General features: G+C 44.8%; 2 protein-coding genes across 7 annotated transcripts in view; one reads left to right on the plus strand and one right to left on the minus strand.

Annotated features, from left to right (window-relative positions):
• The window catches only part of CROT (carnitine O-octanoyltransferase), an 87,376-nt gene extending 72,171 nt beyond the window's left edge, over positions 1 to 15,205 (minus strand). The window contains exons 1-3 of one of the 2 annotated variants that reach the window (XM_077490863.1): positions 15,080 to 15,205; positions 4,354 to 4,488; positions 1,981 to 2,105 (exon numbers count right to left, since the gene is read on the minus strand). In XM_077490863.1, the coding sequence (XP_077346989.1) occupies positions 1,981 to 2,105; positions 4,354 to 4,471 (243 nt within the window). In that variant the 5' untranslated portion in view covers positions 4,472 to 4,488; positions 15,080 to 15,205. Of the gene's footprint in view, positions 1 to 1,980; positions 2,106 to 4,353; positions 4,489 to 9,493; positions 9,660 to 15,079 lie in introns of those variants that run through there. The other variant, XM_077490862.1, reaches the window with a different exon arrangement.
• Positions 1 to 22,583, plus strand: part of OLAH (oleoyl-ACP hydrolase) — a 105,707-nt gene that overhangs the window by 43,649 nt on the left and 39,475 nt on the right. The window contains exons 1-2 of one of the 5 annotated variants that reach the window (XM_077490865.1): positions 9,683 to 9,829; positions 19,636 to 19,766. In XM_077490865.1, coding sequence (XP_077346991.1) covers positions 19,637 to 19,766 — 130 coding nt within the window. In that variant the 5' untranslated portion in view covers positions 9,683 to 9,829; position 19,636. Of the gene's footprint in view, positions 1 to 9,682; positions 9,865 to 9,888; positions 10,051 to 15,210; positions 15,358 to 19,635; positions 19,767 to 22,583 lie in introns of those variants that run through there. The other 4 variants (XM_077490867.1, XM_077490866.1, XM_077490868.1 and 1 more) reach the window with 4 other exon arrangements.

The following is a 22,583-nucleotide window of genomic DNA, read 5'->3' on the forward strand; positions in this document are numbered from 1 at the left end:
GAACCCACAATCGCTCCCCAGAGAGGCAGAACAGTGATCTGCCTATGGACAGGGAAGAAGATAGAGATCGGTGTTCCTGCAAAGCCAGTCAGTCCATTTCCCACACAGGTAGCAAGCACCCCCTAGGGACACACTTAATCCTTTGATCACCCCTAATGTTAACCCCTTCCCTGCCAGTGTCATTAGTATAGTGACAGTGCATGTTTTTAGCACTGATCACTCTAATAATGTCACCGATTCCCAATAAAGTGTCAGTTTGGTGTCCGATTTGTCCGCCGCAATCCCGCTAAAAATCACTGATCGCCAACATTACTAGTAAAAAGATAAATAAATAAAAATGCCATAAATCTATCCCATAGTTTGTAGACACTATAACTTTTGTGCAAACCAATTTAGCCTTATTGGTAATTTTTTTTTTTTTTACCAAAAATATGAAGCAGAATACATATTGGCCTAAACTGATGAATAAACTTGATTTTTGACATTTTTTTAATGGATAGGTTTTATAGCAGAAAGTAAAAAAAATAAAAAATAAAAAGTAAATTTTTTTCCCCAAAATTTACGTTTCTTTTGTGTATAGCGCAAAAAATAAAAAAACCGCAGAGGTGATCAAATACCATCAAGAAAGCTCTACTTGTGGGGGAACAAGAATATAAATTATTATTTGGGTACAGCGTCACAACACGACCGTGCAATTGTCATTTAAAGTAAAGCAGTGCAGTATCACAAAAAAAACGACCTGGTCATTAAGGGGGTAAAACCCTCCGGGGCTGAAGTGGTTAAAATAGAAATGAAAGGAAAAACATTTTTGTATAGAGATAAAATATATATATATATATATATATATATATATATATATATATATATATATATATATATATATATATATATATATATATATATATATATATATATATATTTTTTTTTTTTTTTTTTTTTTTTTTTTTTTTTTCCGCTGAATAAGATCTGGGGGAGGAGAAGCAGAACACTGGTCTTCACAGTGAATGGCTGTGCAAGGGGAACGTGTCAGCAGAAGTCGAATCATTGGAGGAGCACAGACTGAGTTTTAGCACAGCTAGAGAATTGACCTTACTGTGCTCTCATGCCCAGTGTGGTCAGCGTTTAAAAGGAAAGCAGAGGGACTTTCAGGAACAACAGGGATTTAACACAAAGGAAGCAATACAGAGAGATGAGGATATTTATTCATTCATTCATTCAAGTACATGGTACAGAAGGCACATAATAATAAAAATAATAATATTTACAGGATTTATATAAAGCCAACAGTTTACACAGCGCTTTAAAACTTGAGGGTAGACAGTACAACTACAATACACTTTAAAGAGGAAGTAAACCCTGATGAGTTTACTTCCTCTTTTTTTCCCTGCAAAGGTAAAGCATAATGGACTACTATGCATCGCATAGTAGCCCATTATGTGTCACTTACCTGACACAGGAGCCAGCGAAGTCGCCGCTGTCCCCTGTAGTCCGCCGCATCCATCTTGCTTGTGGCGTCTCGCAGCTCCGCCGAATGACAGCGGCGAAGCCGCGATGACGTCACTCCCGCGCATGCGCACGGGAGTGGCGTCTCGCAGCTCCGCCGCTGTCATTCGGCAAAGCCGCGATGACGTCACTCCCGCGCATGCGCACAGGAGTCGACAAATGCGGCAGCTCCATTCTTGGAACTGCCGCGTTTAGTGCTCCTGCGCGCCGCTGTCTACGGCGCATGCGCCGTAGACAGCGGTGCCCGTTTTCGGGCAAATATCTCCTAAACCATATAGGTTTAGGAGATATTTCTTGGACCTACAGGTAAGCCTTAATCTAGGCTTACCTGTAGGTCAAAGTGGTTTGTAAGGGTTTACTTCCTCTTTAACACAGTAGGAATCCGAGAGCTTACAATCTAAGACACCAGGAATATGAAATGTTGGGGTATCATACAAAGTAACATGTACTCATTGATATTACAACAAAAGTACTCACCCAGTTCTTTCTTGTTTTAGCCCTTTCTAATAGTTTCTGGTGGAGTTCTTGGCCAATTCCTTTTTCAAAATTTTTTACAATTTGACAAGTTTTCTCATATTCTTGTTCATTTAAAAAAGGTTTAACTGCATGGAGAAAGAAGGGACAATATTAATGATACAAGAGCCAACCACCTTAAGCAGATTTTATAAAAATACTGTAGCTTAACCACTTGCAGACCTCCCGCCATATACTGCGGACAGACGGCCTGCACAGGCAAAGCAACATACTGGTAGATCAATGCCCCGTTTCTGTGTTTAGGCCCCCCCAACACCAGCTGTGATTGTACACAGCAGGAGCCTGTCAGCAAGTCCCAGCCATTGATTCACAGATGGGACCTGCTGATCGCTGTGTCCAGCCCAAAGCTCTGTGTTGACAATCAACACAGGGATCAATCTCTTTGCGTCTTATCCCTGCAAGAAAGGGATAAGAAACAAAAGAGATTGGTTAGTAAAATCAGCACCTAGTACACACATTACACATAGTTAGGCACAGATTTAACCCCTTGATCGCCCTGGATATTAACCCCTTCCCAGCCAGTGTCATTAGTACAGTGACAGTGTATAGTATTAGCACCAATCACTGTATCAGTGCCATTGGTGATGTCAGTGGCAGTTAGTCGGTTCCCACTCAGTGTCAAGTTGCCCGCTGCACTACTGCAGTTCCATTTTTAAACTCAGTTGTCACTGCTATTAGTAGTATACATTTTTTTTTTTAAATTCCAGTATATATTCCATAACTTGTAGATTGCTATAAACTTTCACGTAAACCAATCAATATACACTTATTGGGATTTTCCTTACCAAAAGACATGTACCAGAACACATTTTGACCAAAATATATGAAGAATTTTGTGGATAATTAAGGCCAGCATGGTTTTCTCTGCAACTATTAGGCTGCTTTCACACTAAAAACAGTTTTTAGCTGCACTAAGCGGTGCTTTTTGGCCGCTAGTGGGGCGCTTCTAACTCCCAAGAAGGGGTTAAAAGTGCCAGTGTTGCGGTGCTTTGGTAACGCTTTTCAGCCGCTGCCCATTCATTCTAATGGGCAGGGGGGGGCACTGTATATACCGCTCTAAAGATGCTGCTTGAAGGACTTCCCCGTCCCGCAAGTGCGCGGCCCCAGTGGGAATGCACTAGGACTTTCACACTGAGGAGGCATGAGAGGCAGTTTTTAGGCTCTATTTTTAGCACTAAAATGCCTGAAAACTGCCTCAGTGTGAAAGTAGCCTTAGGGATAATGTACACGTTTCTGAGATCAGAACACTGTTGCCAAACACAGTGTATTCTGGTAACTGTCTGCTCTTAAAGTACTGTATATTAAGTTTTCATTTTATTTAATAATACTTTATATTATTCTCTGAATTTACATGCAGATCAAGCTCCTGCAGCATATACGGGAGGAAGGAGCCTAAAAAAGTTACAGGTTTGACCATTCTTCCAGAAGCGCATTTGTGAGGTCAGGCACTGATGTGGACAGGAAGGCCTGGCTCACAGTCTCCACTCTAAGTCATCCCAAAGAGGTTCTATGGGGTTGAGGTCAGGACTCTGTGCAGGCCAGTCAAGTTCCTCCTCCCCAAACTCGCTCCTCCATGTCTTTATGGACCTTGCTTTGTGCACTGGTGCGCAGTCATGTTGGAGCAGGAAGGGGCTATCCCCAAACTGTTCCTACAAAGTTTGGGAGCATGAAATTGTCCAAAATGTCTTGGTATGCTGACGCCTTACAAGTGCCCTTCACTGGAACCAAGATGCCAAGCCCAACTCCTGAAAAACAACCCAACATCATAAACCCCCCTCCACCAAATAATTTGGACTAGTGCGCAAAGCACGGCCCATAAAGTGTGGAGACTGTGAGCCAGGGCTTCTCGTCCAACATCAGTGCCTGACTTCACACATGTACTTCTGGAAGAATGGTCAAACATTCCCATAGACCCTCCTAAACCTTGTGGACAGCCTTCCCAGAAGAGTTGAAGCTGTTATATATGCAAAGGGTGGGCCAACTCAATATTGAACTCTACGGACTAAGACTGGAATATCATTAAAGTTCACTTGTGTAAAGGCAGACGTCCCAAAACTTTTGGTAATATCACGTACACACCGTATCTATATTGTTCCAAACTGGAACCAATATAACTATGCAAAAATTTGCCAATCTGGAATTGATCCCTAAATTATTTCTACTATTGTCCATTGAAGCTGGTGCTTTTGACTCCTACAAAAAAACACCTGACTGGATTTATTAGCTCCTGATTTATAAAATGGTCTATTGCTGCTATATAGTATATTAAGATATAGTATATTCTCTGGGACATACCCAGAAACAAAGAGTGCTTACCTGATTCACAGTACTTGGACAAGGACTCTTCGAGTGAAGGGACAGGGAGGGGAGGTAGAGACTCCTGGTATTGGAAGGTCCTCTCCTCCACGGACTCAAACACATGATTCTCCATCATTAGGCAGAGCCAAACATCTATAGACATAATGAGAAACAGACAATTGTAAATCCCGTCCAGTACTGAACATTTATTATGGGATGGGACTCCAGGGCTGAGATCAGTTGAATGGCGCTCCCTTGCTCCTCCACCATTATTATTAGTGAGCTCACATGTTATTATAAAGGTTTATCACAAAGAATAACCAAAAGAAAAATGAACAACCGAGTTCAACGACTCAGTGCCACAATCCTGCTCTTGTACTGTGTGGTCTGCATGGGGTACTATCCACCTCCATCAGTGTTGATCCTAGAACTGGCTATGCCCGCAAGCTGCGTTGGACCCCAGCCCAACCACGATTCTTTATTGCAGCATTCACATGTTGTCTGACAGATAGTACCTTCCGAGTGGTGGCATTCACTGCAATGTCCTTTGGGAAATAGTAACAATCACTGTACTTGGTGGAGGAGGAACTTCCATTAAAGTCCATTGTGATGCCATCACTCAACTTCGGCCAGAAGAGTCATAGCTGTATTTACCACTTGTGGGGCCAATCACAAGGAATATAAAAACATGGAAGCTCATATTTGCCACGTTTCCAACCCTACATGAATGAAGCATGTGAGCCAGCCCTCAGTGTGTCCACAACTTCTACATGTCCTGGACTTCATTTTGGAAGAGCCATTAAGTGGATGTAGACGTTATGAGCAGGCTCAGGTCACACTAGCCGACTCCAAAGTTGCACGGTTTTCCGTAAGACTTTGATAAGACTTTTATACTCCAAGGCATTGGAGCCATGTCCATGTCAGATCAAAGTAGTGCAGGAACCTTTTCTCAAGTTGCAGAAGCGTCAGTTGGAACGGCTCTGATGGAGATACTTGGCATTTCACATGTCCTGCAACGCTGGATCTCACAAGTCAGATCCCAAGTCACAGGCATTTCAACCGAGCCTTAGACCCCTTTCACACCACACCGCCCATAGCGTAAAAAACGCCGCTATTTTCAGCAGTGTTTTACCGCCGGATTTGGGGTGCATTTCGGCCACTAGCGGGGCACTTTTACCCCCCGCTAGCGGCCGAGAAAGGGTTAAAACCACTGGCAATAGGCCGCAATGGCGGCATTTTGCCAGCGGTATTACAGCGCTGCCCCATTGATTTCAATGGGGAGTAGCGGTGGAGGAGCGGTAAACACACCAGTCCTTCACCGCTCCAAAGAAGCTGCTGGCAGGACTTTTTCCTGACGTCCTGCCAGCGCACCGCTGTAGTGTGAAAGCTCTCGGGCTTTCACACTACACACAATGGTGCAGCTTCTTTAGGGCGGATTGCAGGCGCTATTTCTAACGCTATAGCGCCTGCAAAACGCCCTGGTGTGAAAGGGGTCTTAAAGTGAAACTACCATTGTAAAAAACTGCTCTTAATTTCATAAGACATGCTGTATCTCTTCTGCAATAGGGCATACTTAAAGCAGAGTTCCACCCAAAAGTGGTGGGGTGTCGGAGGAGCAGGTACCCAATTTTGACAGGTTCTTGCTCCCACTTCCGTTCCGGTCACCTTAGGCGATCGGAAGTGGAAGTTCTCCCCCCTCCTGAAGTCTTCTGGAACACATGACAGGTCCTAGAAGACTTCAGGAACCGTCATAGAGCACAGTGCAGCTTGTGCATGTGCAGTGGGCACTAGCCTGTGAAAGCTTGTGGCTTTGGTAGAGATGCCGAGGGAGGACACAGGGAGAATGTGGCTGGGGTGAGTGGGCCGCTGGAAGGTGGGCTTCTCAACCATGTGATCACTGTGATTTGCAGCCACAGTATTTAAAAAGAGGTTGAGAACCCGATTTAAAAAAACAAAACAAAAAAAAAAAAAAACTGTAAGACAAAGGCATAATGAGCTAGTGTGCATCACATAATAGCTCATTATGAAATACTTACCTTAGAACGAAGCCCTGCAGCGGCACCCGCACACCACCGACACCTTCTGGGTTTGTGATAATGTCATCGGTCACGACACAGGGCCCTTAAGAAACGTCACGGGCAGCTGTTCCATTAGAGCGCATGCGCCGAGGACGATGTCAGCGTATATAGTAAATATCCCCTAAACGGTGCAAGTTTATGAGACATTTACAGTACCTACAGGTAAGTCATCTTATAGGCTTACCTATAGGTACAATTAAAAAGGAAGAATTTACTTCCTCATTAAATGATTGGGAGGTCACCCCACCAGGGACTGGGAGCAGTCAGTGCCAGCTAGGTCATTGTGCTGGAAGCGCACCAGTGAGCATGCTCTCAGGCAAGAAAAGCGTAACCAACTGATCCTTAAAAGGCGACCTATCAGCCGAAACGCGTGTTGGGGCGGAGACTTTAGTGCTGACATGAAATCACTGCATTATATCGGTCAGCTTCAGCTTTCAAATGAGAGTTACATTGGTTTTGCATTGATCTATTGGTCGGTTTGTTTGGCGTGCTATGCGATTTTCATTAAGCAATAAATACTACACTATTACCATCTTTGCTAGTTCCAGCTGGTTCTTCTTTATACTGGGATGGGCACTGATAGGCGGCACTGACAGGTGGCATTGATGGGAACTGACAGGTGGCATTGTTGACACTAATGGATGGCACTGAAGGGCAGCACTGATTGGGGAGGTACTGACAGGTATTAATGGTGGGCACTGATTGGCACTGTGATGGGCTTTGATTGGCACTGGCAGACTTTATTATTGGGGCACTGTTTGGCAGTTGATTGGCACATCTGGTGGGGCTGTGCTGATAATTATCAGCAAACCCCCCCCCCCCCCCCTGACAGGGAGAGCCGTCGATCGAAGTCAAAGCAAATTCATACCGCATCTAAATCGCAAACCTGTTCATGTGAACTGATTGCGGAGTTAAGTTAATGACACCCCACAATCAGTTTGCAAAACGCAGTGCAATTTTAAGAATCAGACCACATGCAATCCGATTCTGGTGTGGGGGGAAGAGAAGGGGAGGGTCCTGCTTTAGTTTGGTACGAATGCGATGCAAATTCAGCCATACACTTTGCATGGCTGAATGTGCATCACACAGACAGCAATGCGGTGCGAATCACATGGAATGTCTGGCATCAAACCAGTGTGAACCGGCCCTAAGGCTGGCCATACATTATACAATTTCCTTTACATTTACCAAAAACCATATAATATGAGGTCAAAACGAAACACTTTCAATTTGTATGCAATCAGACAGGCCCTTGTACCACAAAGTTGAAGGGAAATCTAAAATAAATTGAATAAGAAAATGATATAATGTATGACCAGCTTTACAAATTGAAGTCAAACTCCAGATCACACTTTATCATCAGTTACAGCAATCAATTTTTTCCTTTTGGGATAAAGGTTTGGCATGAATAAATAAAAGCTGATCATTGCAAGCACCCCCGGTCAGCGTCATGTGGTTTATCTCATCCATGTAAACTGATACATTCTGCTGCAGAGCTTGTGTGTTTGAAAAACACCAGACTCGCTGACTGGATTACCATATAAAAATAGAAGAAAGCCTAAAAAAGAAAACAAATGCAGCCATCGCATCTAAGAATTGGGAAGCTACAATATAATAAATGTTTACTTGTTGGTTTAATAAAGGGCTTTTATGAAGAATGTGGGTTGTTTGGAGAGAGCGGAGACAGACCCAGGCTGCTGCACTGTGGACATTGCCTTGTGACCTAGATAGAACTCCTAATGAAACATTTACAGATTTCCCAGTTCTCTGGATCTAAGATTACCGTCAGCTGAACCCTGACACAGATAGTGGGAGCAATGTTTATACTAGAATTAGCACATCATAGAGGCTACAAAACAAAGTGAATGAAGACAGTTCTAGAAGTGATGAGAAGGTGTCCATCACATACGCATCCAACAATTGTCTGCAATAACTGGCCATGGACGGGTGAAGGTTGGGGATGCACAGATACCGAGTATTTTCACGGGTACTTGGACTCGTGAAAATGCTCCTGATACCCAAAAACGATACCTTGCGGTGCAATTTGTGTCCATACAAAATATATGGGTGCAAATCGCACTGCAAACAATTGCATGCAATTTGATAAAATCGCATGCAATTTTTTGCAGTGCGATTTGCACCCATATATTTTGTATGGACACAAATTTGTGACTCCTGTCGCAATCGCGTGCAGTTTACCGCACTGCTCCTGTGTTGGACCCAGGCTTGTCATAGTGATTTTGGACACAAAGGAGCGGTGCGGAAAACGTCCAGCAGCATGACGGGTTTCACCACTTCGGATCCGACTGTGGACATCTGCAGCTTGGGCTCCTCCTGCCTCTCCCAAGGCTTTGTTCGCCCCAGCCGGCTCTCTCTCCCCAGCCTCCAGACTCAAACCTTTAACTGCTACATCTGCAGGACAGCTTTTTCTGTTGAAAAATAACAGACTAACTGGCCAGATCACCAGATGATAATAAAGGGAAAAAGGCACAAAAGAAAATGAATGCAGCCATCACAGCTAAGGATTGGACAGCTGCAATAAAATACATGTTTATTTTTGGGTTTAATATCACTCTAAGCTGGAAAATGCCCAGACCCGCTGATCCCTGCCCGGACTCTGCCTGTGCCCGCACCCGCTGATCCCTGCCCGGACTCTGCCCGGACCCGCTGATCCCTGCCCGGACCCGCTGATCCCTGCCCCGGACATTGACCGCACCCGCTGATCAGGGTTGCCAACCTCCCACAGCATTTTTTTACTGACAAAACATGGAAGATTTACTAACAGAGCACATTTTTTACTGGCAACCTGAGAAATGACAGAACTCCTATTGAAAACTAACACAGGAAATATTTGAAGAGTATAAACATGACATGGAAACACTGACAATCCCTACAAAGTCATTTGCTTGATTTACACTTAAAAAAGACAACACAACATGAAATGATCGGCCCCTCATATTTACTGGCAGTTGCAAAATAAAATCACATATTTTTACAAACTGTCAGTAAATTTACTAGCGGTTGGCATCCATGTCCCCCCCTTCTGGGATGCACTGTACAGAGCACACTGCCGGACTCACCTGCAGCCGCCTCTGTGGGATGTCGGTGAGTACAGCACAGAGTATACAGCGGTCACCTTTGCCCTACATTCTCTTCTCACACAACTACAGCGGGCCGGAAGGACAAACTTCCTGCAAAACAAAGCCGCGTGTGGGTAAGACAACCCGTACCGCTGCGCCCCGCCTTGTGGACGGATCCCGGGACGGCCGTAGACCAGCTGTTCCGCCCACCTGACTTCGTCAAACCAGGAAGTGTCCGTGGGCGGCCATTTTTGATGTGGGCAAGCTGCCATTAGAGAATCAGTGCGGGAGGCTGGCCTGTCAGAAGAAATGAGACGGGTCTGAGGACGGGAAGAGGTGGGTGCTGTCATTGTCCCTCTGCCATTTGTCTGGTGAGATCCCACTTCCCCCTCTGCAGACATCACGTGATCACACTGTCCTGTCCATGTGTCCTCCTGTACTCTGTCTGATGGGCTCTGCGCTATGCCTGTCACCTTTCCTGCCAAGGTGTCATCTTTGTACATGTATAGTGATTATTAGTGATCACTTATTGGGCAGAATTCTGCATACTCTGAATGGTAAGAAGCTGTAAATTTTTTTGCACAGGAGTTCCAAGAATGCAACGTTTTAAGGCGTCAAAAACAAACATTTTAATATATTGCAGCTTACCAATTCTTAGATGTTGTGGCTGCATTGGTTTTATTTTTCTGTTTTCTTTCTTCTATTTTCTTCTGGGGATCCAGGAATGAAGTCTGTTGTTTTTCAAAGATATGTGGCTGCTATACCATGTACTTGTGTGAGAAAGTATCCTGTTCTCTTTGTATTGCTTCCTTTGTGTGGGAAATCCCTGGTATTCCTGCCAGTCCCTCTACTTTCCTATTAAAAACTGACCACACTAAGCAGCAGAGCACATCATGGTCAGCTCTCTAGCTGTGCTGGGAACTCAGCCTGCTCTCCTCCAATGATCAGACTTGTCCTGCTACGCCCCCCACTGCATAGCCATTCACTGGGAATCTCAGTGTACTGCTTCCCCCCCCCTGCTCTTATGTAGCTGAGAACTGAGGGAATGTGATATAAAAAAGTTTATTTTTTTATATTCATTTAATAGATTTTATTCCCAAAAAAATGAGTTTGAAAGAAAGCACAAATACAGTAGGACATAAAATATTGCAATGGCCACCATTTTATTCTCTAGGGTCTCTGCTAAAAATATATATATATATAATATGATGTTTGGGGGTCGTCACAAATTTTTCTTGTGTCGGCTTTAACCCAGCAAGAAAGCGGTGAGGATTTATCAGTGCTGGATTCACTGTTCATGGCAAGACTGGACACAAATGACTTGTGATCCTTTACTGTACCAGGTAGAAGGCTTAATTGATTTATTTTTTCAGGTTACAACCACTTGACTTCTGGAAGATTTATCATTTATCACATTCCCCCACCCCTTCGCGATCAGGCAGTTTTTTTGCGATACGGAACTGCTTATTTTAACTGACAGTTGTGCGGTCATGCAACGCTGTACACAAATACAATTGATGTCCTTTTTCCCCCACAAACAGAGCTTTCTTTTGGTGGTATTTGATCACCTCTGCAATTTCTATTTTTTGTGCTATAAACAAAAAAAAAAAGACCCACAATTTTGGAAAAAAAAACAAAAAACAATATTTCTTACTTTCTGCTATAAAACACATCCAAAAAAAAATGTGAAAAAATAATTTCTTCATCAGATTAGGCCAATATGTATTCTGCTACATTGTAAAAAAAAAAAAATAAGCATATATATTGATTGGTTTGCACAAAAGTTACAGTGTCTACAAACATTGGGATAGATTTATGAATTTTAATTTTTTTTTTTTTACTAGTAATGGCGGCGATCAGCAACTTATAGCGGGACTGGGATGGACAAACATTGGGTTAGATTTATTAATTTTTAATTTTTTTTTTTTACTAGTAATGGCGGCGATCAGCGAATTATAGCGGGACTGGGATGGACAAATTGGACACTAAGTGACACTTTTTGGGGACCAGTGACACTAATACAGTGATCAGTGCTACAAATATGCACTGTCACTGTACTAATGACACTGGATGGGAAGGGGCCAGGGGCGATCAAAGGGTTAACCGTGTGAATAACCAGTTTTACTACAGTATGCAAGGTGCTTTTACTAGTCCACAAAAAGTGTCAGAATGTCCACCATAATATCGCAATCCCGCTATAAGTCGCTGATCGCTGCCATTACTAGTAAAATAAGTAAATAAAAATGTCCCATCGTTTTTAGACACTACAACTTTTGCACAAACCGATCAATATACGGTTATTGGGATTTCTTTTTTTTTTTTGGCCTAACATATGTAGCAGAATACATATTGGCCTAAATATAGCAATTACATTTTTTTATTGGGTATGTTTTATACCAGAAAGTGAACAATGTTGTTTTTTTTTTGTTTTCAAAATTGTCTGTTTTTTTTGTTTATAGCAAAAACAATAAAAACCGCAGAGGTGATCAAATACCACCAAAAGAAAGCTCTATTTGTGTTCAAGTCGCATGCGATTCTTTGCAGTGTGATTTAAGGCCAATAATTTTGTTTGGGTTCAGATCGCACCACAAAGCATCGGTGTTCGCCAATTAGAATCTAGTATCGGTCTATCCTTGGTTATAAACTTCCCTTACTCTATCCAAAATGAAAAAAAAAAAAAACGTTTGCCTTTAGTTCTACTTTAAGACCAACTCTGAGCTGGCATACAAAGGCACTGCAGAGCCGGCTGTACCTGTGCTGGGACGCGGTTATGTATGTGACACTTCCCACCCTGAGCTGTATCCCTGGTCCCATTCAACTGCTAGCCCTTGTACACACGGTCGGACATTCCGACAACAAAATCCATTGGATTTTTTCAGACTGATTTTGTCCACAACTGGTGTTGCATACACACGGTCGGACAAAGTTGTCGGAAAATCCGATAGTTCGGAACGTGATGACGTTTGTTCGTTATGACGGGACTACGTTCAGGCTAGTAGCCAATAACTTTGGTCTCGTAATTTGATCTGAGCATGCGTGGCACTTTGTCCGATCGGAATTCTCTACAAACGATCGGACAAAGTCCGATCAGATCATGTTGTCGGGAAATTTTATATCCAGCTCTCAAACTTTGTTGGTCGGACATTCCGACGGAAAAAGTCTGATGGAGCCAACACACGGTCGGATTATCTGACAACATGGTCCAATCGGAAATTTTCCGTTGGAATTTCCGACCGTGTGTACAAGGGCTAAGAGATTCTCCAGCTAAAAACTACATGTAAATGGGGTTACAGGTGCTTTCCTGAACACAAAGCATTCTCTGATTGGATGAGGTGGAGATCATGATCTCATTGCCCTTTCTTTCCACATCATCCAATCAGAGAACCCTTTGTGTTCTTTACGAAAAACATTCTCTGAATGGTGCATGTGCCGAGGGGTTAACTTCCTGGAATTTATTAAATTTATCTTTATAGCGGAGTTCCACCCAAAAATGGAACTTCCACAGGTACCCAACTCCTACTTTCTCTCCTGCCACTGATCTACACCCCCCCCCCCCCCCCTGCAATCTTCTGGGACATGTCACAGGTGGCAGAAGATTGCCCGGCCATTCAGAACGTGGCTAGCGCATGCGCGGTAGGCGCCCGGCTGCCGGGCACCCGCACTTGCAATGCCGGTGTTCTGGCAAAAACTGTCCCCCCATCGGATAGTGTCCGCCCCGTACTGCGCAGGCACAGCGCTTACGCAGTACAGAGGACAAGGAGACACCGAAAGTCTCTGAAGATGAACGGCGCATGCACACTGAGTCCAGGTTCAAGCCCCACCATACAAGTGGACATACGGTAGCACTTAGTGACAGGGCCCCTCGCGGGCTCGCTTCGCTGGCTGCGCTTCAGGCACGGCCACGCTTCGCTCACCAATTTTTTATTCTAACTCTATGTCCACTTGGATGGTGGGGCTTGAACCTGGACTCAGTGCGCAGGTGCCATTCATCTTCGGAGACTTTCATCTTCTCCTTGTCTTCCGTACTGCGCAAGCACAGTACAGGGCGGACACTATCCGACGGGGGACAGTATTCGACACAACACCAGCGCTCCGCAGAGTGGAGGGGGAGAGAAGCGAGGCTTCGGACGAGTTGAGTGTCTGTTTATTAAAAGTCAGCAGCTACACTTTTTGTAGCTGCTGATTTTTAAATGCGTGGAACTCCGCTTTAAAGTATAACTAAAAGCAAAAATGTATTTTCAGTTTTGGACAGAACTTAGATGGATTAGAACCCCTGTCAATTTTTATTGCTGCCTGTGTCCCCATTAGGGAGATTCACCCTCTCTATTTGTCCTGTTTTCTATTATCATTGAAAGTAAAAGTAAAAGAAAATCTCATATTTTCCCCATAATAGAGGGGAAATCTTCCAATGGGGACACAGTTCTGGTGACCTGGGGGTCCCCAAGGAATTCTCTTAATTTGCAGGGATTTCCTCTCCCTTCCTGTTTGGATATGGGACAGGAAGTGAAGGTAAATCGCCACAATGGGACACAGAGAAAAAAAACATGACCGGGGTTATAACCCTCCCTTACTCTATCCAAACTGAAAAAAAAAAAGTTTTGCCTATAGTTCTGTTTTAAAGGCAGACCTTCATACTAGGGATGTAAACCCTCAATGCATTCTATGCATTAAGGTGAAAAACCTTATGTCATTCAGCAGCCCCCCCAGCCCTAATTATATTTACCTGAGCCCTGTGTTTCCCAAAAGTGGAAGGAGCACACCAGCTCCAGACGGTGTCTCTTCGCCTCATTGGATAGATTGATAACGGTGCAGCCATTGGCCCCACTGCTGTCAATGATATCCAATGACGTGGGCGCCGGGGGGTGGTGCCAAGTCCTGCTGTCTGTGTCTACGGACGCAGCAGCACGACACGGGAGCGCACCCGCATGGGTGTCCCAAAGGAGAGTGCTTCTCCGAAGGGACACTCGAGAAGAGGAGGAGCCTGGAGCGCTGCAGAGGGTCCCCAGAAGAGGAGGATCGGGGCCAGTCTGTGCATAACTAACTGCACAGTACAGGTAGGACATGTTTGTTTTGTTTGTTTTTTAAAAAACCCTGAAACTTTTAATCATGGTCACATTCCACAATCCCACCCCTCAAACCCCCAGATAGCAAGGATAACTTGCCTCAAATTTGTGGCAGTGTTGAATTGTAAGTCTGTTAACTTGCTGCACATGTTCCCTGGCCAGTTGTACACTTGCAGAGCACTTGAAGCGCAAGTTCTAGTTGACACTTTTCCAATTTGTAGCAAATTTGCATGGCAAGTGCAAGAGCAAAGTTGCAGTGGTGAGTCTACAGCAAGAGTTCTGCAAGTCTACAGCATGAAAATTCAGCCACAGTGACCCCTGTGGTGGGAGGACTATTGCACAACATAAGTGAACCAGAACTTGCAGCAGACTTGCAGAATGTTTGCAATGAAAGTTGATCTGGGCTTGCTGCAATTGTGCAACAAACTTGTGAAGCCTGGCAAGTCTAGAAATAGCTTAGCAAGTCATTTTCAAACTTGCAGCACAATTGCTTGCTATCTGGGCCAACATGCCCCACACTTACCTGTCTTGTGGGGTCCGTCTTCCTACAGCGTCCTTTTTTTCTTTTTTTTGCAGCGCAGCGTGCGTGGCTCAGGGCAAGGCTGTGCTGGGACACATCATGTATGTTTGCCACACAGAGCGCTGAGGTAATACTGATCATTAAATGTCAACAGATACAATGTTTACTCATCCGTCCAACTAAATCAACGTTCAGCTTCCGTCTGCTGCTTGTCCTCCGGCAGTCTGAGTATGCACGCGCCGCGTGACACCAGGACTGAGGACTTTACAGGCTGCTGGAAGGTAGGGGTGCCGCAATAATGGTCTGAAAAGTAGAACTTAAAGTATAACCAAAGATTAAATCTTTTTTTTTTTTTTTGTTTTGGATAGAGAGGAGAGGGATTGGAGCCCCTGTCAGGTTGTTATTGCTGTCAGTGCCCCCGTTAGGGACATTCACCTTTATTTACCTCTATTTGTCCTGTTTACTGTTATCTCCAAGAGTAAAAGTGAAAAAAAAAGGTTCTGGGGTTACTTTCTATCACTTCCTGTTTTGGCTATGGGACAGGGAGTAAGGGGAAATCTCCCCAGCAGGACACAGACGGGGTTTATTATTATTATTATTCACGATTTATATAGCGCCAACAGTTTACGCAGCGCTTTACAATGTATAGGGGGGACAACACAATTACAGTACAATACAAAAGTTACAGGAGGGCCCTGCTCGTAGAGCTTACATTATAAAGGGAGGGGGTGGTGGTACAAAAGGTAATAGCTGCAGAGAATGATTTGATGGGGGTTTATAAACCTCCCTTGAGGCTTGGTCACACCTGAATCGCACAGGAACATAGAACTCATGGATTCTTGTGCGATTTAGGCTCCGTTTCCACTAGTGCGACTTGTCATGCAACTTTGGACATATAAAGTCGCATGACAAGTTACAGCCCATTCTTGCAGCAACTTTGAAAAGGTTCCTGCACTACTTTGATGCAACTTTTGATGCAACTGATCTAGAGAGTGTAAAGTTGGATCAAAGCTGCATTTAAAATCGCACTCTAAATTGCGCGACTTTGGGGAAATAGTGAAACGTGGCCTTAGCAAAGTGCGATTTTTCAGCCCATTCATTTGAATGGGCGGAAATCACGCAGAATTGCACCAAAAGTAGTGCATGCATTACTTTTAAATGCACGCTGCAACCTGATTGCATCATACCCCAGTACCCTGCGATCTGGCAAACTGGCAAACATTCTGCGTTTGGGGTGTCATTAGGAATACCTTGACACCCGCAGCAGATCGCATCCCCCAATGCATTTTGAACATGGTTTGGGAAATGCGCATGGAATGAGGGTTTCCTACACCGCATTTTGGTCTGAAGGGCCTTACTCTATTCAAATTGGAAAAAAGTGTTGCCTTCCACCCAAAAGGGGAAGCTTCGCTTGTTTGCTTCCTCCCCCTCTGCTGCCTCATTTTGCCACCTATGGGGGGGGGGGGAACGGGTACCTGTTTTTGGCCTCGCCGCAGTGAGGTCCCCCAGAAGTTCCGCCCCGCTTCCTTGTCTCGTGGCCGGGCCATTTTACAAAGCACAGCGTGCTTTGCACATGTGCAGTAGGGAACCGGCTGTGAAGCCTCTAGGCTTCACTGCTGGTTTCCCCTACAAGGAATGGCGGCAGCAGTATCAGATAGCTGACATGGTCATGTGACTCCCGGCCGGTCTCCTACTCAGATCCCTGGGCTGCTGCAGGGGGGGGGGGGGCTGAGGTCTCCCTCTGACAGCCTGGGGAGGTCACATGGCTGCTCAGCCCCTTCCGCTGTAGTCCGGGGACCAGAGTAGGAGACCGGCCGGGAGTCATGTGACCGGCCTGAATATAGCTGTAAAAAGGTATTTACAAGCTTTGTTTTAGAAAAACATTTGCCCTGTGTGTTATGCCTTGTTATAATAGAGGGGCTGGCAGTGACAATTGGTAAACTTTTATTTTTTAATAATAGCGGCAGAAGGGGGGACAGAGACACAAACATGGGAGCTGACAGTCAGGGAGGGAGGTGGTGAGAGGGGGACAGAGCAGGGCTGCGATGAAGGAGGCACGCAAGCTGACCACAGTAGTCAGGGCTCAGCAGCCATGATTATCGTGGTCAGCTCACGGAGAGGGACACAGGAAATGGCAGGATCAGTCAGTTTAGAGAGGGGCAGATTATACGACACAAGCAAGGGAACAGCTCTTTTTTTTTTTTTTTTTTTTTTTTAGGGTTACAAACACTTTAATCCATGGGTCTTCAAACTATGGCCCTCCAGTTGTTCAGGAACTACAATTCCCATCATGCCTAGTCATGTCTGTGAATGTCAGAGTTTTACAATGCCTCATGGGATGGGTAGTTTTACAACAGCTGGAGGGCCGTAGTTTGAGGATCCCTGCTAATCTCATAAAAAACATTTCCACTGCATTTGTGAAGAAGGCTTCAGGGCGCTCAAAAAAGTCCAGCAAGTGCCAGGACCGTCTCCTACAGTTGATTCAGCTGTGGTATCGGGGCACCACCAGTGCAGAACTTGCTCAGGAATGGCAGCAGGCAGGTGGGAGGGCATCTGATTGCACAGTGAGGGAAAGACTTTTGGAGGATGGCCTGGTGTCAAGAGAAGTGGCAAAGAAGCCACTTCTCTCCAGGATAACATCAGGGACAAACTGATATTCTGCAAAGGTCCAGGGATTGGACTGCTGGGGACTGGGGTAAAGTCATTTTCTCTGATGAATCCCCTTTCCGATTGTTTTCTGAACATCCAGAAAAAACCTTGTTCGGAGAAGAAAAGGTGAGCGCTACAATCAGTCCTGTGTCATGCCAACAATAAAGCATCCTGAGACCATTCATGTGTGGGGTTGCTTCTCAGCCAATGGAGTGGGCTCACTCACAATTTTGCCTAAGAACACAGCCATGGTTGGGAGCAACTTCTCCCAACCATCCAAGAACAGTTTGGTGAGGATCAATGCCCTTTCCAGCATGATGGAGCACCTTGCCATAAGGCAAAAGTGATCACTAGGTGGCTTGGGGAGCAAAACATCAACATTTTAGGTCCATGGCCATGAAACTCCTCAGACCTTAATCCCATTGAGAACTTGTGGTCAATCTTCAAGAGGCGGGTGAACAAAAAAAACCCCACAAATCCTGATAAACTCAAAGCATTGATTATGGAAGAATAGGCTGCCATCAGTCAGGATGCCAGCATGCCAGGGCGAATTGCAGAGGTCTTGAAACAGAAGGGTCAACACAGCAGATATTGACTCCCATTAGACCTGCTCAGCACAGAGGAACAAACAGGGATTTTCTTCAGAATAACAAAAGGTAGGAATCTGCAACAAAGTTTGTTATAATCCTTGCAATGTACATAAATCACCCAGAGGGGAATGTTTTTTTTCTCAACAAAAGTGGAGTTACGCTTTAACCACTTGAGACCCGCGCTATAGCCGAATGACGGCTACAGCGCGGACCTCCTTTGCCGGGACGACGTCTATTGACGTCGTCCCGTGCACGAGCGGCCTGCGCGCCCCCTGAGGGGCGCGCGCGGCGCGCTCTGTGATCGGCGAGTCTATGAGACTCGCCTGATCACCGATCCGAGCAAGGGTCGATCCCGACCCCTTATCACGTGATCAGCTGTCAGCCAATGACAGCTGATCATGTGATCCAACGGAGCCGGTAATCGGCTATTATTCCTCCTCGTGCTGACAGCGCGAGGAGAAAAAAAAAGAGCCGATCACCAGCGGTCGTGATCGGGACATCTTTTTCGATCACGGCCAGCCTTGCCAGTGCCCACCTGCCCCCTGCCAGTGCCACTTAATTAAAAAATAAGTGCCCCCCATCAGTGCCACCCAGCAGTGCCCACAGTGCCACCCAGCAGTGCCCACAATCTGCCTCAACAAAGGTGCTGCACCCCAGTGCCACATATCCGTGCCCATCAGTGTCATCTACCAGTGCCGCCCATCAGTGCCCAGCAGTGCCACCTATCAGAGCCACCTATCAGTCCCATCTATCAGTGGTACCTATCAGTGCCCCTTAGTGCCACCCATCCGTGCCATCTTATCTGTGCCCATCGGTGCCGCCTTATCTGTGCCCATCGGTGCCGCCTTATCTGTGCCTATTAGTGCCGCCTTAACTATGCCTATCAGTGCCCACCAGTGCAGCCTATCAGTGCCCACCAGTGCAGCCTATCAGTGCCGCCTCATCAGCGCACTTCAATGAAGGAGATAAATGACCTGTTTGCAAAATTTTATAACAAACTATTAAACATGATTTTTTTTTTTTTTGCATCTTTTTTTGTTTGTTTAGCAAAAAATAAAACTCCTAGCTGTAATTAAATACCACCAAAAGAAAGCTCTATATGTGGGAAAAAAATTATAAAAATGTCATTTGGATACAGTGTTGTATGACCGCGCAATTGTCATTCAAAGTGCATCAGCGCTGAAAGCTGAAAATTGGTCTGGGCAGGAGGGGGGTTTAAGTGCCCAGTAAGCAAGTGGTTAAATAAGGACAAAAAATATAGTTATGCTTTTATATTGCCATGTCATATGTGTAATATTTTCTTCTCTTTATTTTTTAAAGAATGGACAAGCTTGTAAACTGCTTCCACAGACGGCCAGACGCCATCACCAGATTAATATGTTTCCCCTGGGCTGGAGGAGGCTCGTTGTTTAATGCTCAGTGGGGTCGGCTGTTTGATGACTCTGTGGAAGGTTTGTATAGTTCTCAATTTATTAAATGAAATATTTTGCTGTGCTTAAAGTGGTTGTAAACTCATTTTTTTAACTTTTACCTACAGGAAAGCCTATAATAAGGCTTACCTGTAGGTAAAAAAAATATCTCCTAAACCTGTACGGTTTAGGAGATATTCCCCTCGGTACGCGCCGCTGTCTGCAGCGGCGCATGCGCACAAGGGGATTCTCGGCCTGAAAATCCGGCAGTGGCCGACCGGCCGGAATGAAATCTCCCGCGCGCATGCGCGGGAGTGACGATATCGCGGCTCCGGCCACTCACAGCTCCGGAGCCGCAATACCCGGAAGAAACGCAGAGGGAGCATGCCAGCTCCCTCGGCGTGGATCGGGCCAGATGTCAGGGCCTCGTTCTAAGGTAAGTATACTAGCTCATTATGCCTTTTGCTTTGCAGGTGTTAAAAAAAAAAAATAGCGGGTTTACTACCGCTTTAAACATGGATCTCAATGGGCTATCTATCAGGAAAGATTTCATGATAAATTGAAGCCTTGGAGCCGTTTGTCGTTTCTGTAAAAGGTAATGTGGGGTGACTTTATATATACAGTATCTCACAAAAGTAAGTACACCCGTCAAATTTTTGTAAATATTTTATTTTATCTTTTCATATGACAACACTGAAGAAATGACACTTTGCTACAATGTAAAGTAGTGAGTCTACAGCTTGTATAACAGTGTAAATTTGCTGTCCCCTCAAAATAACTCAACACACAGCCATTAATGTCTAAACCGCTGGCAAAAAAAGTGAGTACACCCCTAAGTGAAAATGCCCAAATTGGGACAACTTAGCCATTTTCCCTACCCGGTGTCATGTACCTCGTTAGTGTTACAAGGTCTCAGGTGTGAATGGGGAGCAGGTGTGTTAAATTTGGTATTATCACTCTCACTCTCTCATACTGGTCACTGGAAGTTCAACATGGCCCCTCATGGCAAAGAACTCTCTGAGGATCTGAAAAAAAGAAATGTTGCTCTACATAAAGATGGCCTAGGCTATAAGAAGATTGCCAAGACCCTGAAACGGAGCTGCAGCATGGTGGCCAAGACCATACAGCGGTTTAACAGGACAGGTTCCACTCAGAACAGGCCTCACCATGGTCGACCAAAGAAGTTGAGTGCACGTGCTCAGTGTCATATCCAGAGGTTGACTTTGGGAAATAGACGTATAAGTGCTGCCAGCATTGCTGCAGAGGTTGAAGGGGTGGGGGGGTCAGTCTGTCAGTGCTCAGACCATACGCCGCACACTGCATCAAATTGGTCTACATGACCGTTGTCCCTGAAGGAAGCCTCTTCTAAAGATTATGAACAAGAAAGCATCCAAACAGTTTGCTGAAGACAAGCAGACTAAGGACATGGATTACTAGAACCATGTCCTGTGGTCTGATGAGACCAAGATAAACTTATTTGGTTCAGATGATGTCAAGCATGTGTGGTGGCAACCAGGGTAGACAAAGACAAGTATGTCTTGCCTACAGTCAAGCATGGTGGTGGGAGTGTCATGGTCTGGGGCTGCATGAGTGCTGCCAGCACTGGGGAGCTACAGTTCATTGACGGAACCATCAATGCCAACATGTACTGTGACATACTGAAGCACAGCATGATCCCCTCCCTTCGGATACTGGGCTGCAGGGCAGTATTCCAACATGATAACGACCCCAAACACACCTCCAGGACGACCACTACCTTGCTAAAGAAGCTGAGGGTAAAGGTGATGGACTGGCCAAGCATGTCTCCAGACCTAAACCCTATTGAGCATCTGTGGGGCATCCTCAAACAGAAGGTGGAGGAGTGCAAGGTCTCCAACATCCACCAGCTCTGTGATGTCGTCATGGAGGCATGGAAGAGAACTCCAGTGGCAACCTGTGAAGCTCTGGTGAACTCCATGCCCAAGAGGGTTAAGGTAGTGCTGGAAAATAATGGTGGCCACACAAAATATTGACACTTTAGGGTGTAATCACTTTTGTTGCCAGCGGTTTAGACATTAATGGCTGTGTGTTGAGTTATTTTGAGGGAACAGATAATTTACACTGTTATACAAGCTGCACACTCACTACTTTACATTGTAGCAAAGTGTCATTTCTTCAGTGTTGTCACATGAAAAGATATAATTAAATATTTACAAAAATGTGAGGGGTGTACTCACTTTTGTGAGATACTGTATATATTTTTAATTTATTATGATCCAGAATAAAAGTTCGAAAATGGAAAATGTTTTCATATTTTAGGGAAATTCCTGCCCTCCCTGGCTTTTGTTTAACTGACTTTACCTTAACCACTTCAGCCCCGGACCATTTTGCTGGCCAAAGACCAGACCACTTTTTGCGATTCGGCACTGCGTCGCTTTAACTGACAATTGCGCGGTCATGCAACGTGGCTCCAGAACAAAATTGACGTCCTTTATTTCCCAGAAATAGAGATTTCTTTTGGTGGTATTTGATCACCTCTGCGGTTTTTATTTTTTGCGCTATAAACAAAAATAGAGCGACAATTTTGAAAAAAACGCATTATTTTTAAATTTTTGTTATAATAAATATCCCCCAAAAATATATAAAAAAACATTTTTTTCCCCCAGTTTAGGCCGATACGTATTCTTCTACATATTTTTGGTAAAAAAAATCGCAATAAGAGATTATTGATTGGTTTGCGCAAAAGTTATAGCGTTTACAAAATAGGGGATAGTTTTATGACATTTTTATTAATAATTTTTTTTTACTAGTAATGGTGGCGATCAGCGATTTTTATTGTGACTGCGACATTTTGGCGGACACATCGGACATTTTTGACAC

Source organism: Lithobates pipiens, unplaced genomic scaffold (assembly GCF_037356315.1).
Source record: "Lithobates pipiens isolate NorthernLeopardFrog02 unplaced genomic scaffold, aLitPip1_a1.2 Scaffold_19, whole genome shotgun sequence".
Lineage (NCBI taxonomy): Eukaryota > Metazoa > Chordata > Amphibia > Anura > Ranidae > Lithobates > Lithobates pipiens.